The sequence below is a fragment of the Erigeron canadensis genome, chromosome 6, assembly GCF_010389155.1.
Source record: "Erigeron canadensis isolate Cc75 chromosome 6, C_canadensis_v1, whole genome shotgun sequence".
NCBI lineage: Eukaryota > Viridiplantae > Streptophyta > Magnoliopsida > Asterales > Asteraceae > Erigeron > Erigeron canadensis.
This window is the reverse complement of record NC_057766.1, coordinates 40,459,658-40,471,082: the sequence shown is the minus strand read 5'-3', so window position 1 is coordinate 40,471,082 and position 11,425 is coordinate 40,459,658. Positions and strand designations below refer to the sequence as shown.

Genomic DNA, 11,425 nt, shown 5'->3' with positions numbered 1-11,425 from the left:
CATATTATTGATTCACAAAGTATGTTATATTATCAATGACAACGATTTGTATGCATATGTATCTTCAAAAAAAGAAAGAAAAAAAAAAGAGAACCACATTGACTTTTACTTTGATGTAGGAACCTCATATTCCTCATGAATGATAATTACATTTACAAGTTGACGTCAAAAGTCAATCTGTCACTCAAAAAAAGATCAATTATGGAAAGTCAAAAAGGCTTTCGATGACTTTCTTGATCCACCATGCCAATAATGACTTTCAAGTCCAACGGCAGCCCCATTGCCTTTGGTGATAATGGTTAGAATATTGAAATGTATATACAGTATTATTTAAGCCACTTTTCAAACCTATTTGGCCAGGCGACTCATAATGGTTAGAATATTGAAATGTATATACAGTATTATTTAAGCCCCATTCATCATCACTATACAGGAACTATACGCGGCTTGGCTGACAAACATTTCTGTTACTATTATTTTTTCGGGCCGTTTCTTTTCTATGACTATCTGAGCTTTTTTGTAATTGTTGAAGGTGTTCTAACACCTTGACCAGCTCCTGAGCTGTCGGTCTGCTATTAGGGTCTTTTGCAAGGCACTTCATTGTAAGAGCTGCAGCTCCCGTGGCTACATCAGATGAGTACTGACCATTAATACGCTGGTCCATGATAAGAAGAATCCTTCGTTTGCTTGTTAAGTAAGGCTTAGCAAAGTTAACCAACACCTGTTCATTAGATGGTCGATTAGGGTCTATGCATCTCCTTCCTGTCAAAATTTCAAGTAGAACCACCCCAAAACTATAGATGTCGCTTCTCTCAGTTAAATGACCTACATTAAAATATAGATGATTTGCATCAGACTAGTAATACCAAGAAAAATAAGATGGGCATGTCCGGCTAGTTGGGTAATAGATCAAAAGATGGGTCATTTATAATTTGGGAAAATGGTTGGATCAGTTTGAGGTGACCTGCAAACTCTTTTCCGTTCCTTTCTTTTACTATCTTATAAACCTGTAACTTGAAAATTTACAGAAACAGCCATATAAGAATGATATTCTAAATATTTCAAAGAAAATGATTCAGGAGGTTTTATGCATCCAAGTAATTACTTTGGACAATTATTAACCTATCCGGCCGGGGGACTCATTTGGCCCACTTAAGAATACACATATCCATAATTATCCCTTGTAAAACAAAATACCTGTAGCCATGTACTCAGGAGCCGCGTATCCATATGTGCCCATGACCCTTGTGGATACATGGCTCTTCCCATCAACTGGCCCATCCTTTGCCAATCCAAAATCAGATAGTTTTGCATTGTAGTTCTGGAAAAAGATGTAAACAGTTGAAACGTTTCAACTACTTTTCAAAAATGGTAAGCAAAGGACTAAATGTGTTGGATCACAAATACGAGACATACAGAATCAATTAATATATTTGAGCACTTGAAGTCACGATATATCACTTTTGCTTCCGGACTATGAAGGTATGCAAGCCCCTTGGCAGCACCTAGAGCAACCTTTAAACGTAGGTTCCATGACAGAGGTTGAAAGTGAGAACTCCCTGTATCATTGATTCACTTGTTAAGTAACACGTTCAATTTAAGGCAGATAATTGGATTAGAGATATGCAAAATTTGTGGGTCAGGCGGGTCAGTAACATTAGGGTAATTTTGGTATGGGACTGTGGCCTGGGTCAGGTTGAATGAGCAACAAGATTAGTACTATTACAAGATGTGACTTTTTGAATAAAATGATATATATATAAGGTTCCTAGTTTAACAGAAATTTTTGGATGACTTCACCCGTTTAATTTGTTTTGCCCATTTTAATCAATCTTCTTTTCCTAGTGTTTTTAATCATAACCATTTGACCCATCTAAAATATAACATAAGCCAAGTTGATTCAGTTACATATAACCTGTGATATGATAAGTAAACAGTAACGAAGAGTTGGCCACCAGCTGCCACTTTCTAGGAGCAAGAGGCAAAATTGAATTTAAGTGATTAAATTACCTTGACACTATCACTGTCGGGGTTTATGTGGGTACCAATTCGGTACATGGGATCAAACGGTTCCTATCAATCTACTGTTTTTTTATAAGTAAACAGTAACAACATTCAGAAACTTACTTCGAAAAAGATGGTTTTCCAAGCTGCCACGAGACATGAATTCGTAAACAAGGAGCCTCTGGTCATCCTCTAGGCAGTAACCGATTAGTTGTACAAGATTTGGATGATTTAGCTGGCTTAAATAATTTATCTCTGTCTGTAAGAAAAACTATTACTAAAAGTACTAATGTAAATTCAATATATATATCAAATACACAAGTGAAATTAAACTTACCAACCATTCTTGATGACCTTGAATGCCTTCTTGATTCAATCTCTTAACAGCAATAACAGTACCAGTACCAGGCTTAGCAGCTACAAATGATTGTTCATCAATCCAACCCTTGAACACCAAACCAAAACCGCCTTCTCCCAACACACTATCGGGACGAAAGTTTCTAGTGGATGTTTTAAGTACATTAAAAGTAAAGGATATCAAATTTGCTGACTTCAATATCTCATCTTGGCTCCTTGGGCTAGGTGGTAGTGGTGCAGATGCCACCTTATCTACTAATCACATTTATATACATATAACATCAACAATATTACTATTTTTGGTCAGTAATATTCGATCAGGCTAATTAACCAATAAATTAGTATATAAATATGAAAGTATACTAACCATTGTGGCGGGAACTTTCAATCTTCAACTGAAAACAAAAACAAGAACCCATTTTTTTGGTACAAAATTAAACCAGAGAGTGAGGAATGACTGAGAAAAGAAATTAATGAAGCTTATGTCTACAAGTTGGTTGATGTGTGAACGCATATTATCAAAGTCTGGCTGGCTTCACGAGCCAATGACAAAATATAAGAGTTGACTTGTTCACAATTAATTCTTCACTGCAACTTGCTGCTGATGTTCATACTTAAATATATACCATCTTCTAACCTTGAATTAATATATAACAACATATATATATGCGGAGGTATATTTTAAAATGAGATTAGGATATAGATGATTGATTATTTAAACTGGAAGACATGTAAGCAGAAGTATGAGTATCTATTTACTCATTTAGCAAGACCTCGTAGGATTAAAATGTGAAATTAATCAATTTGATTTTTGACCGTCTATCTCTTTTTATTATTATTATTTACATACATATATTTTAAAATTATTATTACATACATATATTTTAAAGGTAAATGCTAAATTTAGGGTTGTATTTAACATGCATAAAAAAACTTGTACCTTCCATATTAAAAGCTTGTCCCGTGATTTTCATGGTAAATGTACAAACAATTTATGCACCTTAAACCCAGCCCTAAGGGTTGTATTTAACATACATAAAAAAAATTTGTACCTTCCATATTAAAAATCTGCCTCCTGATTTTCATGGTAAATGTACAAACAATTTATGCACCTTAAACACAGCCCTAAGGCTATATTTAACAAACCCCTGTTTTAAAATATGTGTTATATATAGCTGGGTTGTTGGAGTGGGGCATGGGCATGGTCCTTTCAAGATCCATTGAGCCGAGACGGTAACTTTGATATATTCGACTTTTTGGACATCCTTATCCTCCCATCACTCGTCAATCGTCATCAACAAACCACTTAATTCATTTGTTTACTAATTAGATGAGTTACATTAATTATCATCTCAATATTCTAGTTTAATTAAATTTTTGCAATGTCAAGCACTAGTCGTCCGTACGTCGTAAGTAGTAACAAACCGAGCCGTTTGACTCTTTCTGAACGGAATGAGGACATCGTAATAAATGAAAGTTTTTTTGACTTACCTAGTTACATGACTACAACTTAATTATTCAAACTTTTAAGGTAATTTCTAGTATGGGCTCACTGGGCACATAATTTATATATTAATTGCTATACGTTTTAGACTTCCATATAATCTTCTCATTAATGTGTAATTTTATTCTCATTGTATTCTTTCCCTTTTTTATTTTTTTTATATATCTTCCCTTTTGTAATTTTGTGTACGTATCTTATATCCTTTCATCAATGCTTTATATACCCAATATATATAATTCAATTTTTATGTCATAAGATCTTCCGTCAACTTTCTGAAGATTTTTTTAGTATCTCAACACACATATTATGCTACCTATAATCTAAATATCTAAAAAAAAACTAATACACTTTTAATTCAACTTGTCATTTATCAATAACAAATTACACTTAAAACTTAAAAGAAAAAACAGGATTAAACTTTTGATGTTCTAACATAGCTTTTATTTTTTATCTTTATTTTTATTTTTTTTGAAACAGCAACATAGCTTTTATTTTTATTTTTTGAAAGTAAAAAACTATACTGAAACAAAAATATTTGTGCTATATTTGTAGTGATATAGGTATAAATAAGCATTGTGTAATTGGGAAAAGAAGTGGGAAAATTTAGAATTGAGAAAAGAAGTGGGAAATTTTGGAGGGAATATTGTAAAAAGAAAAACATAATTTAACATCAAAATGTAATCGAAAGTTTTAAAGGAGAATATCATAATATTTTCAAATGATATTTGTCATGACTAATCCAATTAAAACAAATCAAGTGGGCTGTATGAAATTATCATATTATTTGAGAGAGGATATATATCAAAAAAAAAAAAAAGACACAATGGAAACAAAATTACACTTTTAATGAGAAGATTACATGGAAGTCTAAAACGCATAGCAATTAATTTATAAATCCTGTGCTTAGTGGGCACATACTAGAAATTCCCAACTTTTAAATATCTAATTCTATCATCAACACGATAATTTGTTTTCTACACTATTAGATCTATACTATATTATAAAACAAAAATCTTATACATTTTCAACATTAAATTTAAATTTTCAATATTGATTTTAAGTACCTTCCTAAAATGTCCCCCTATCAATTCTATATTTACCTAAAATAACTATATTATTCTTTCTCTCTTCTCAAATATCAACTAATCATTTTTTTCTCTCTCCCCCATAAATCATTTATTTCTTCAATTCATTCAAAAATTTTTATCTCAAAAACCGTACATTGATATATCATAAAAATTATATGATGTTCTTAAAATTTCATGTTCTTTCGTTAGAGATGTCATTCAATATACTTTCGACGAATACTTAAATTTAAGGGCGGATCCTGTACAGCTAAGACATTTAGCTGTCACACTCTATGACTTATCACTTCCTATGACCTATCACATTTTATGACCTATCATCTCGTCGTAACGCGCGGGTACTTGCTCTTGTTATATTATACGTCAATGGTTGCAAACTTATAAGTGATCAGTCGTTTATTTTTTACGTTGGAATTATGGTACCAACGATGATGATTATGTATATAACTATATAAGGTATGGTTTTTCTAAAACAAATATGAAAGTTAAACAATACAAAATATAATTTTGATTATTAACTCATGATAAAACTGATGTATAAAGATTCACAAATTACAACTATATATAACTATGTTTATACTTTAACAGTTTAACCATTTGTAATTGTTTTCTTCTAACAAAACACTTAAGAGACGAAAATTGTTTATAAGATAAACACATAAATAAAAAAGATTATGTTGTTTTGGTAAGTAGTTCTGTAGTTGTATTTGTATTAGTATTACTCAGCATATTCTGATGCATTGATATTAAAGAAAATAGATCGACCATATATAATATGCAAGGCCGGCTGAACATTAGATTTGGGATAGTCACATGTTTAAGGCCCCTTAATTATTAGGGCCCCAAATTTTAATATATTAGGTTATGTATTATGGACAATGGTACGTAATAATATAAAATTTAGATATTACGAGCATTAGTGTTAAGGCATTTAGAAAACAGTCGTTTCCTTTTACTTATGTGAAGATGAATCGCTCCAAAGGTTCCAAGCATACTTATTTTGAAAACCTAAGTTACATTATCCAAAAAATCGAAAAAGTCTTTACCATGATTATGACATTCGAATTTATAAAAGGTATGTTGTTCATCTTTCATTATCTCTTGCTCTCTCTATGTCATCCAAAATTACAGAATCTATGAACTAATTATTTAATATATTAATCAGTTGAAGGTGTTAAGTTGTAAGTAGATACAATGATATATGGTAGTCAATTGATTTTAGAGAGAGTAAAAAGTTGTAAGTAGATACAATGATATATGCTAGTCAATTGATTTTAGAGAAAGTAAGCCTATATATATACTAACTGACTAGCCCCAAAAAATGATTTCAGTTAAGGCCTGTAAATTGTTTAAGCCAACACTGATAATATGATATATGATACATATATGCAAAAGTTATGACATAATATGATGACGTTTGTTTTGTGGCATGAGGGGATGCCATGCCCTTTCACAACCCCATCTGGACAACTACAAGTGGAATCTTTTGAAAATTTCCTCGACAAACTATTCAATGAATTTGACATTTCGCATTCTTAATTTACACAAGTTGCCCACATGTAATTGTTATGGATTGTTGAATATAATTGAGAAAAATAAAATAAAATAAAAAAATGATCATTTGATATCCGTGAAGGGATTGATTCGATCCTTATACTTCACTTGTCAAGTCATAAATTAAACATCCTTATGTTTATGCCTAGATTTGTTGGAACTCGAATTAAGAATGTCATATATACACTGTTTCTAAATATTTTGAGCACACTAATGGATAAGGATTCTATCAAGTTGGAAAAATAACTTAATAGAACATGTTGTCATATATCGTATAAAAACATATAAATTTTTTATCGTTACTTAGATTTTTTTTATTTTATTAGAATTTATTCTCTAAGAAAATCAAAAGATGACTTATTACATCATTTTTTAAATCCTTATCCGTTATTCCACAAGAAGGCCTCGTTTCTTTATTTAGTCATTAAGTGCTGAGTGTATCAAGTGGCTGAATGCATTAAGAATGTCTTTATGCATTAAGTAAAATATATGTAATTGACAGTTATTTTTGTTTATTAAGTCAAAAAAGAAACATAAAATTTGACTAAATGATAAAGTTCTCAACTATTAAGTGTATTAAGTAAAAAAGAAACATGGCCTAGGTCGATAACATGGCAAAGAATTGTGGCCGGGTCAAAAAGTCAAAAGCACCGGCCCAAATCTTTGACACAACCAGTTTACGGCAAGCCCAAGTTTATACCAATTTAAAAAGCCAAGCCCAGCCCGCTTGTTTTTCTTTTTTAATTTTCGCTCCTTTTTTTTTTCCTGATTTATTTTAGCCCCAGATTGAATTGAGTTTGTGTATGTGAACACAATCTATTTTCTCCCGCCACAAATTCACCCAAAAACCTAGTTTAGATCTATCTATCTATCTATCTATCTACTACATCTCCCTCTAATTATAGATCTGTTCAAAGTGTAACTGAAAACATGTCTACGCCCTCTACTTTTACTGCTGCCGAGGTAACTTAGTATTTTATTTATCACTGTATAAAAAGCAAAATTGATTATTATAGATTTATTTATAGGAATAATAATAATAATCTTAAGTTTTCAGTTATTATTGTTATCATCATTATTAATTTAAGTTATGATGAATGAAATGGGATTTCAGATGGAGTTTTTAGCGGAGGATGAAATGATCCAGATTGTTCCAAATCTTAATATGAAGCCCCTTACTTTTATTTGTGTATTTCTTCTTCTTCTTCTAATTATTATATTTTTCTTATTATACTTAATCTTTAATTGAATTTAAATACTACGGTATATAATAAACTGACATGAGGGGACTTGCAGGGAGATTTTGGTCCATTTACGTCGCGGGTACCAATTGAAGTACCGATATGGTTGGCGATCGCGCTGAAGAAGAGAGGGAAATGCACTATCCAGCCTCCAGAATGGATATCTCTTGGTAAACCTTTTTCTTAATATTAAAAAAAAAAAAAAACTTTTGCCTCGTCTATATGATATAGTTAAATAAACACTTATATATATATATATATATATATATATACATTGGGTAAGGTTGGGGTAACATGGTTTTTCGTTAATATACGGCCTTCATTTCTTTTTGTTTAGGGTGAAAGTGGATAGATAGATGTTTATAAAAAAAATTAAGAAAGGTAACAATCATTTGAGGAAAAGCGAATAAACTGTTACTCAAATTAAGGAAACGTGCATAGTATTTTACCTAATTTAAGGGTCCGATTATCATAATTTGACATGTGATGTAATAAGTAGCCAGATGAAAATTCTCATCTATTTGAAGAAATCAAGTTAGTATGTTTACCCAACTTATTGAAACGTGCATACTAGGAAAGTAACTCCCACTGCCGTCTTCCACGGGTTTTGGATCCCAAATACTGTCTTCGATGGTGTATGGGAGAGTTTGAGATGTACACAGCCTTACCAAAGGTAGAAAAGGACCTCCAGCCATGCTGGGCATGAGGATCGAACCCATGACCAGTTGACCACTGTCTCCAGAGGCAAAGGTTTTACCAAAGGTAGAAAAGGATCTCTAGCCTTGCTGGGGCACACTAGGCTAGCACAAAAAGCATTTTTTTCGTATGTTTTGTGGTTGTTTGTGTTTTAGGAGGTTTTCAACTCTTTTTTAGTTTCTGTTTGTGACATAAAATGCAACTTTGTAGTCCTTGTGAATTTCATGTTGTTTGAGTGGTTCTCATTTGAACTTGCACCTACACATATACAAACACATATCAGGTAAAGGGAATTTTGATGTAGGCTAGGATTGATGAATGTTATGTATATTATTAAGTAGTAACTAGTCATCTCTTTGGTTTCTTTCTTCTCTACTAGAAAAGCTGACTCAAGTTTTGGAGGCAGAGCGTGACTCTGCAGGCTCGTTTGAAGCGTTACCATTTCATTATGTTGAGATCTCAAGGCTTCTTTTTGACCAGTGAGTGTTTGCCAACTTATTCTTATCAGTTCAGCAAAGTGAAAACCATGCTTATAAATTGTATTTGATGCAGTGCTCGTGATGACATACCTGAAGTATATATGGTCAGTCTTGACTTTTTTACAAAAAAATAGCTATTGGAATTCTTATATATTCGTATATTGGATACCAGAAGTTTAAAAGCTCATACTTTTTGTATTGTGTAGGTAAGGTCTCTTATTGAAGATATTAAAGATGTAAGGTTTCATAAAATTGGTGCTGGATTAGAGAAGGTTTCAACTTGGACATTTGCAATGAAGGTATGTTTCACCTCTGTAATGTGAACTTAGAATGCAGAAGATATGTTCTATCTTTATAAGGTGCAACAACCATTTTTTTTTATATTATGGCTGTTTAACAAAAACATTAGATAGGATGATTGGCATCTTAGTCCGTTAATTTCTTGTTACAGAATGTTTTACTTGATTACTAAGCTGCTTTATGAATACACTGTTAACATGCTGCTTTCTAAAAGAACTAGCTAGTGGTTCCACCAAACTCTACTTCAGGCACATATCATACAGACTATTTGTCACAAAACCAGAAGGTTGTGTTAAAGGTCAAATGTGTAAATTTGAGTGAGATGGGTCAGATTGGGTACACCTGAAAAAAGCGCTTTAACTCTTATAAAATAGAATTAGCTGCTGAGCCAAAAAAAAAGGGGTATAGGAGGGCACCTTGTCCCCGAATCTATATTGGATCCCCATCATGACCTCCATGTAAGGTTTTTGATGTCGGTGAAATACCTTCACTTTACACCCACATGATTTGGGCATCCCTAAGAATTGAACTCGCGTCTCTCAACTTAACATGTGTGCCCAAGCTGCATTGATAACCGGTACGGGGTATCACTCCATCTATTGATGTGTTGGTACTACTGAGCCAAATATGATTACAGAAGTTATACTCTATCCATATAGATATTTTGTTTAGTTTTATTCATTAAAATAACAAATTGGACTATTATTTATCAGTTTGAATTATCTGACAATTTTCTTATTTTGTTTGAGTGTCACCTATTTCTAAGCAAATCTTGACATGAGGTTGTCAACGTTTGGATATCATCGTTGACATGAGGCTGTCAGGGGTGTCTATGTATGCTGTCATGAAACTTAGCAGAAGGGGATGGGAGTGTAAATTATCATATCGGTAGAAGTAGAAGTAGTTTTTGACTTTCATTTTGTCATGGTTCTTCTCACTTGTATTAAATGCACATATTTGCAGTTAAATTTATCTGCAATGGAAGTAAATGTAATAAGGCCCTTTGTTACTGGAGGGCTAGAAACATTTTTCAAACTTGGGAACCCAGATATGATCCACGACACGGAGAGACAAGAACATAGACGAACCCAAGCAGCTGATCGGGGACCAAGGGTAAGTTTTTTCATTTTATCACCAAAAACAGAAGTTGAGAGTAAGCGTACAAGTCAATACTCTTGCTCATTGATCAATATACATGCTAAGCATTCAACTATCTTACTTTTTTTCCAGCGTGAGTTGAGACGATAAAAACTTCTTCAACCTTATCCATCAGAAGTGAGGTTCAGAATTAAGCAAGGAAGGCTCTGCTAGTCAATAAGTTGATTTCTACATGTTGATGTCAGTCAAGAGTTGACTCAAACTCCTTTTCGGTTCACCAAAACCGAACTGGGTTTTAAAAATATTCTGATATTAAGAAAGGATAAGTATGTTACATTTAATTACCATGTTTTAACGTATTTCTTCCAACACCTCCCATTTAGTTTCTTCTGCTCAACGTAATATTTACGCATTTTTTGGTTTGTGGAGTATTAGACATATATCTAGTTTCTATATATCTAGTTTCCATTTATCTAATTTTCATAGTATTAGTTTCCTTATATTGATTTAGGCTACACTATAAATATAATCTCTTGTAATCCCTATCAATTACAATTCAATACAATAATCATTACAAGATTCTTATGGAGAACTGTCGAAATTTTCAGACTTAATGCTGTAAGCGTGCATAAGATGTGATTTGTAACACTATTTCTTGAATTTCTGGTAATCTCTGAGTCTCTTTTTGATGCATGACAATAGGGTCAGATACAATGTCAATAATGCCTCTTGAGCCTAATGTTAGCTAAATTATATTTTTTGTAAAACATGTTAAAAATCTATAACTTTCTTTAAGCTCTCTTTCTTTTTGAGGGCTCCTTTCTTATTTGTAATATAGAATACTGCAGTATATTTCATTATCATTAGCAGAATTCTTACTAGGTTTCTTTCCCACAGTTTTATGTTAATTAGAGCTATACCAGGACAATGTTATGATATGTGTTGAAACTTCATCTTTGGTTATGGGTCAGAAGACAGAAGTAAGCTTTGGTAGAAACTAGTTGACTACGTCTAAAACCAGATTGTATATAAGACGGTCTTTCCATGTAAGCTTTTACTATGAATACTGGTATGCTGAGTAACAAATGCATCTTTTTTTGTTCCCAA

At 32.4% G+C, this 11,425-nt stretch overlaps 2 protein-coding genes across 6 annotated transcripts; one reads left to right on the top strand and one right to left on the bottom strand.

Annotated features, from left to right (window-relative positions):
• Nucleotides 1-98: 98 nt before the first annotated feature.
• Nucleotides 99-2,982, bottom strand: LOC122603744 (receptor-like cytoplasmic kinase 176). Of its 5 annotated transcripts, none has more exons than XM_043776533.1 (7): nucleotides 2,729-2,982; nucleotides 2,342-2,616; nucleotides 2,128-2,263; nucleotides 1,417-1,559; nucleotides 1,198-1,321; nucleotides 722-825; nucleotides 505-624 (listed from the first exon to the last, which is right to left on the bottom strand). In XM_043776533.1, the coding sequence occupies exons 1-7, from the start codon at nucleotides 2,778-2,780 to the stop codon at nucleotides 598-600; spliced, it is 861 nt and encodes a 286-aa protein (XP_043632468.1). In that variant the 5' UTR covers nucleotides 2,781-2,982; the 3' UTR covers nucleotides 505-597. The 5 variants fall into 5 exon arrangements, with proteins under 5 accessions (XP_043632466.1, XP_043632467.1, XP_043632468.1 ...); XM_043776534.1 differs by lacking the exon at nucleotides 505-624 and adding an exon at nucleotides 965-1,013 and having other exon boundaries at nucleotides 736-825; XM_043776535.1 differs by lacking the exon at nucleotides 505-624 and adding an exon at nucleotides 965-1,007 and having other exon boundaries at nucleotides 736-825.
• A 4,313-nt stretch (nucleotides 2,983-7,295) lies between these two features.
• On the top strand, nucleotides 7,296-10,689 carry LOC122606045 (DNA replication complex GINS protein PSF2-like). The gene is made up of 8 exons (XM_043779009.1): nucleotides 7,296-7,467; nucleotides 7,619-7,693; nucleotides 7,801-7,915; nucleotides 8,821-8,920; nucleotides 8,994-9,024; nucleotides 9,127-9,219; nucleotides 10,184-10,333; nucleotides 10,451-10,689. Exons 1-8 carry the CDS (start codon nucleotides 7,435-7,437, stop codon nucleotides 10,466-10,468), a joined length of 615 nt encoding a protein of 204 aa, XP_043634944.1. The 5' UTR covers nucleotides 7,296-7,434; the 3' UTR covers nucleotides 10,469-10,689.
• The last annotated feature ends 736 nt before the right edge of the window (nucleotides 10,690-11,425 follow it).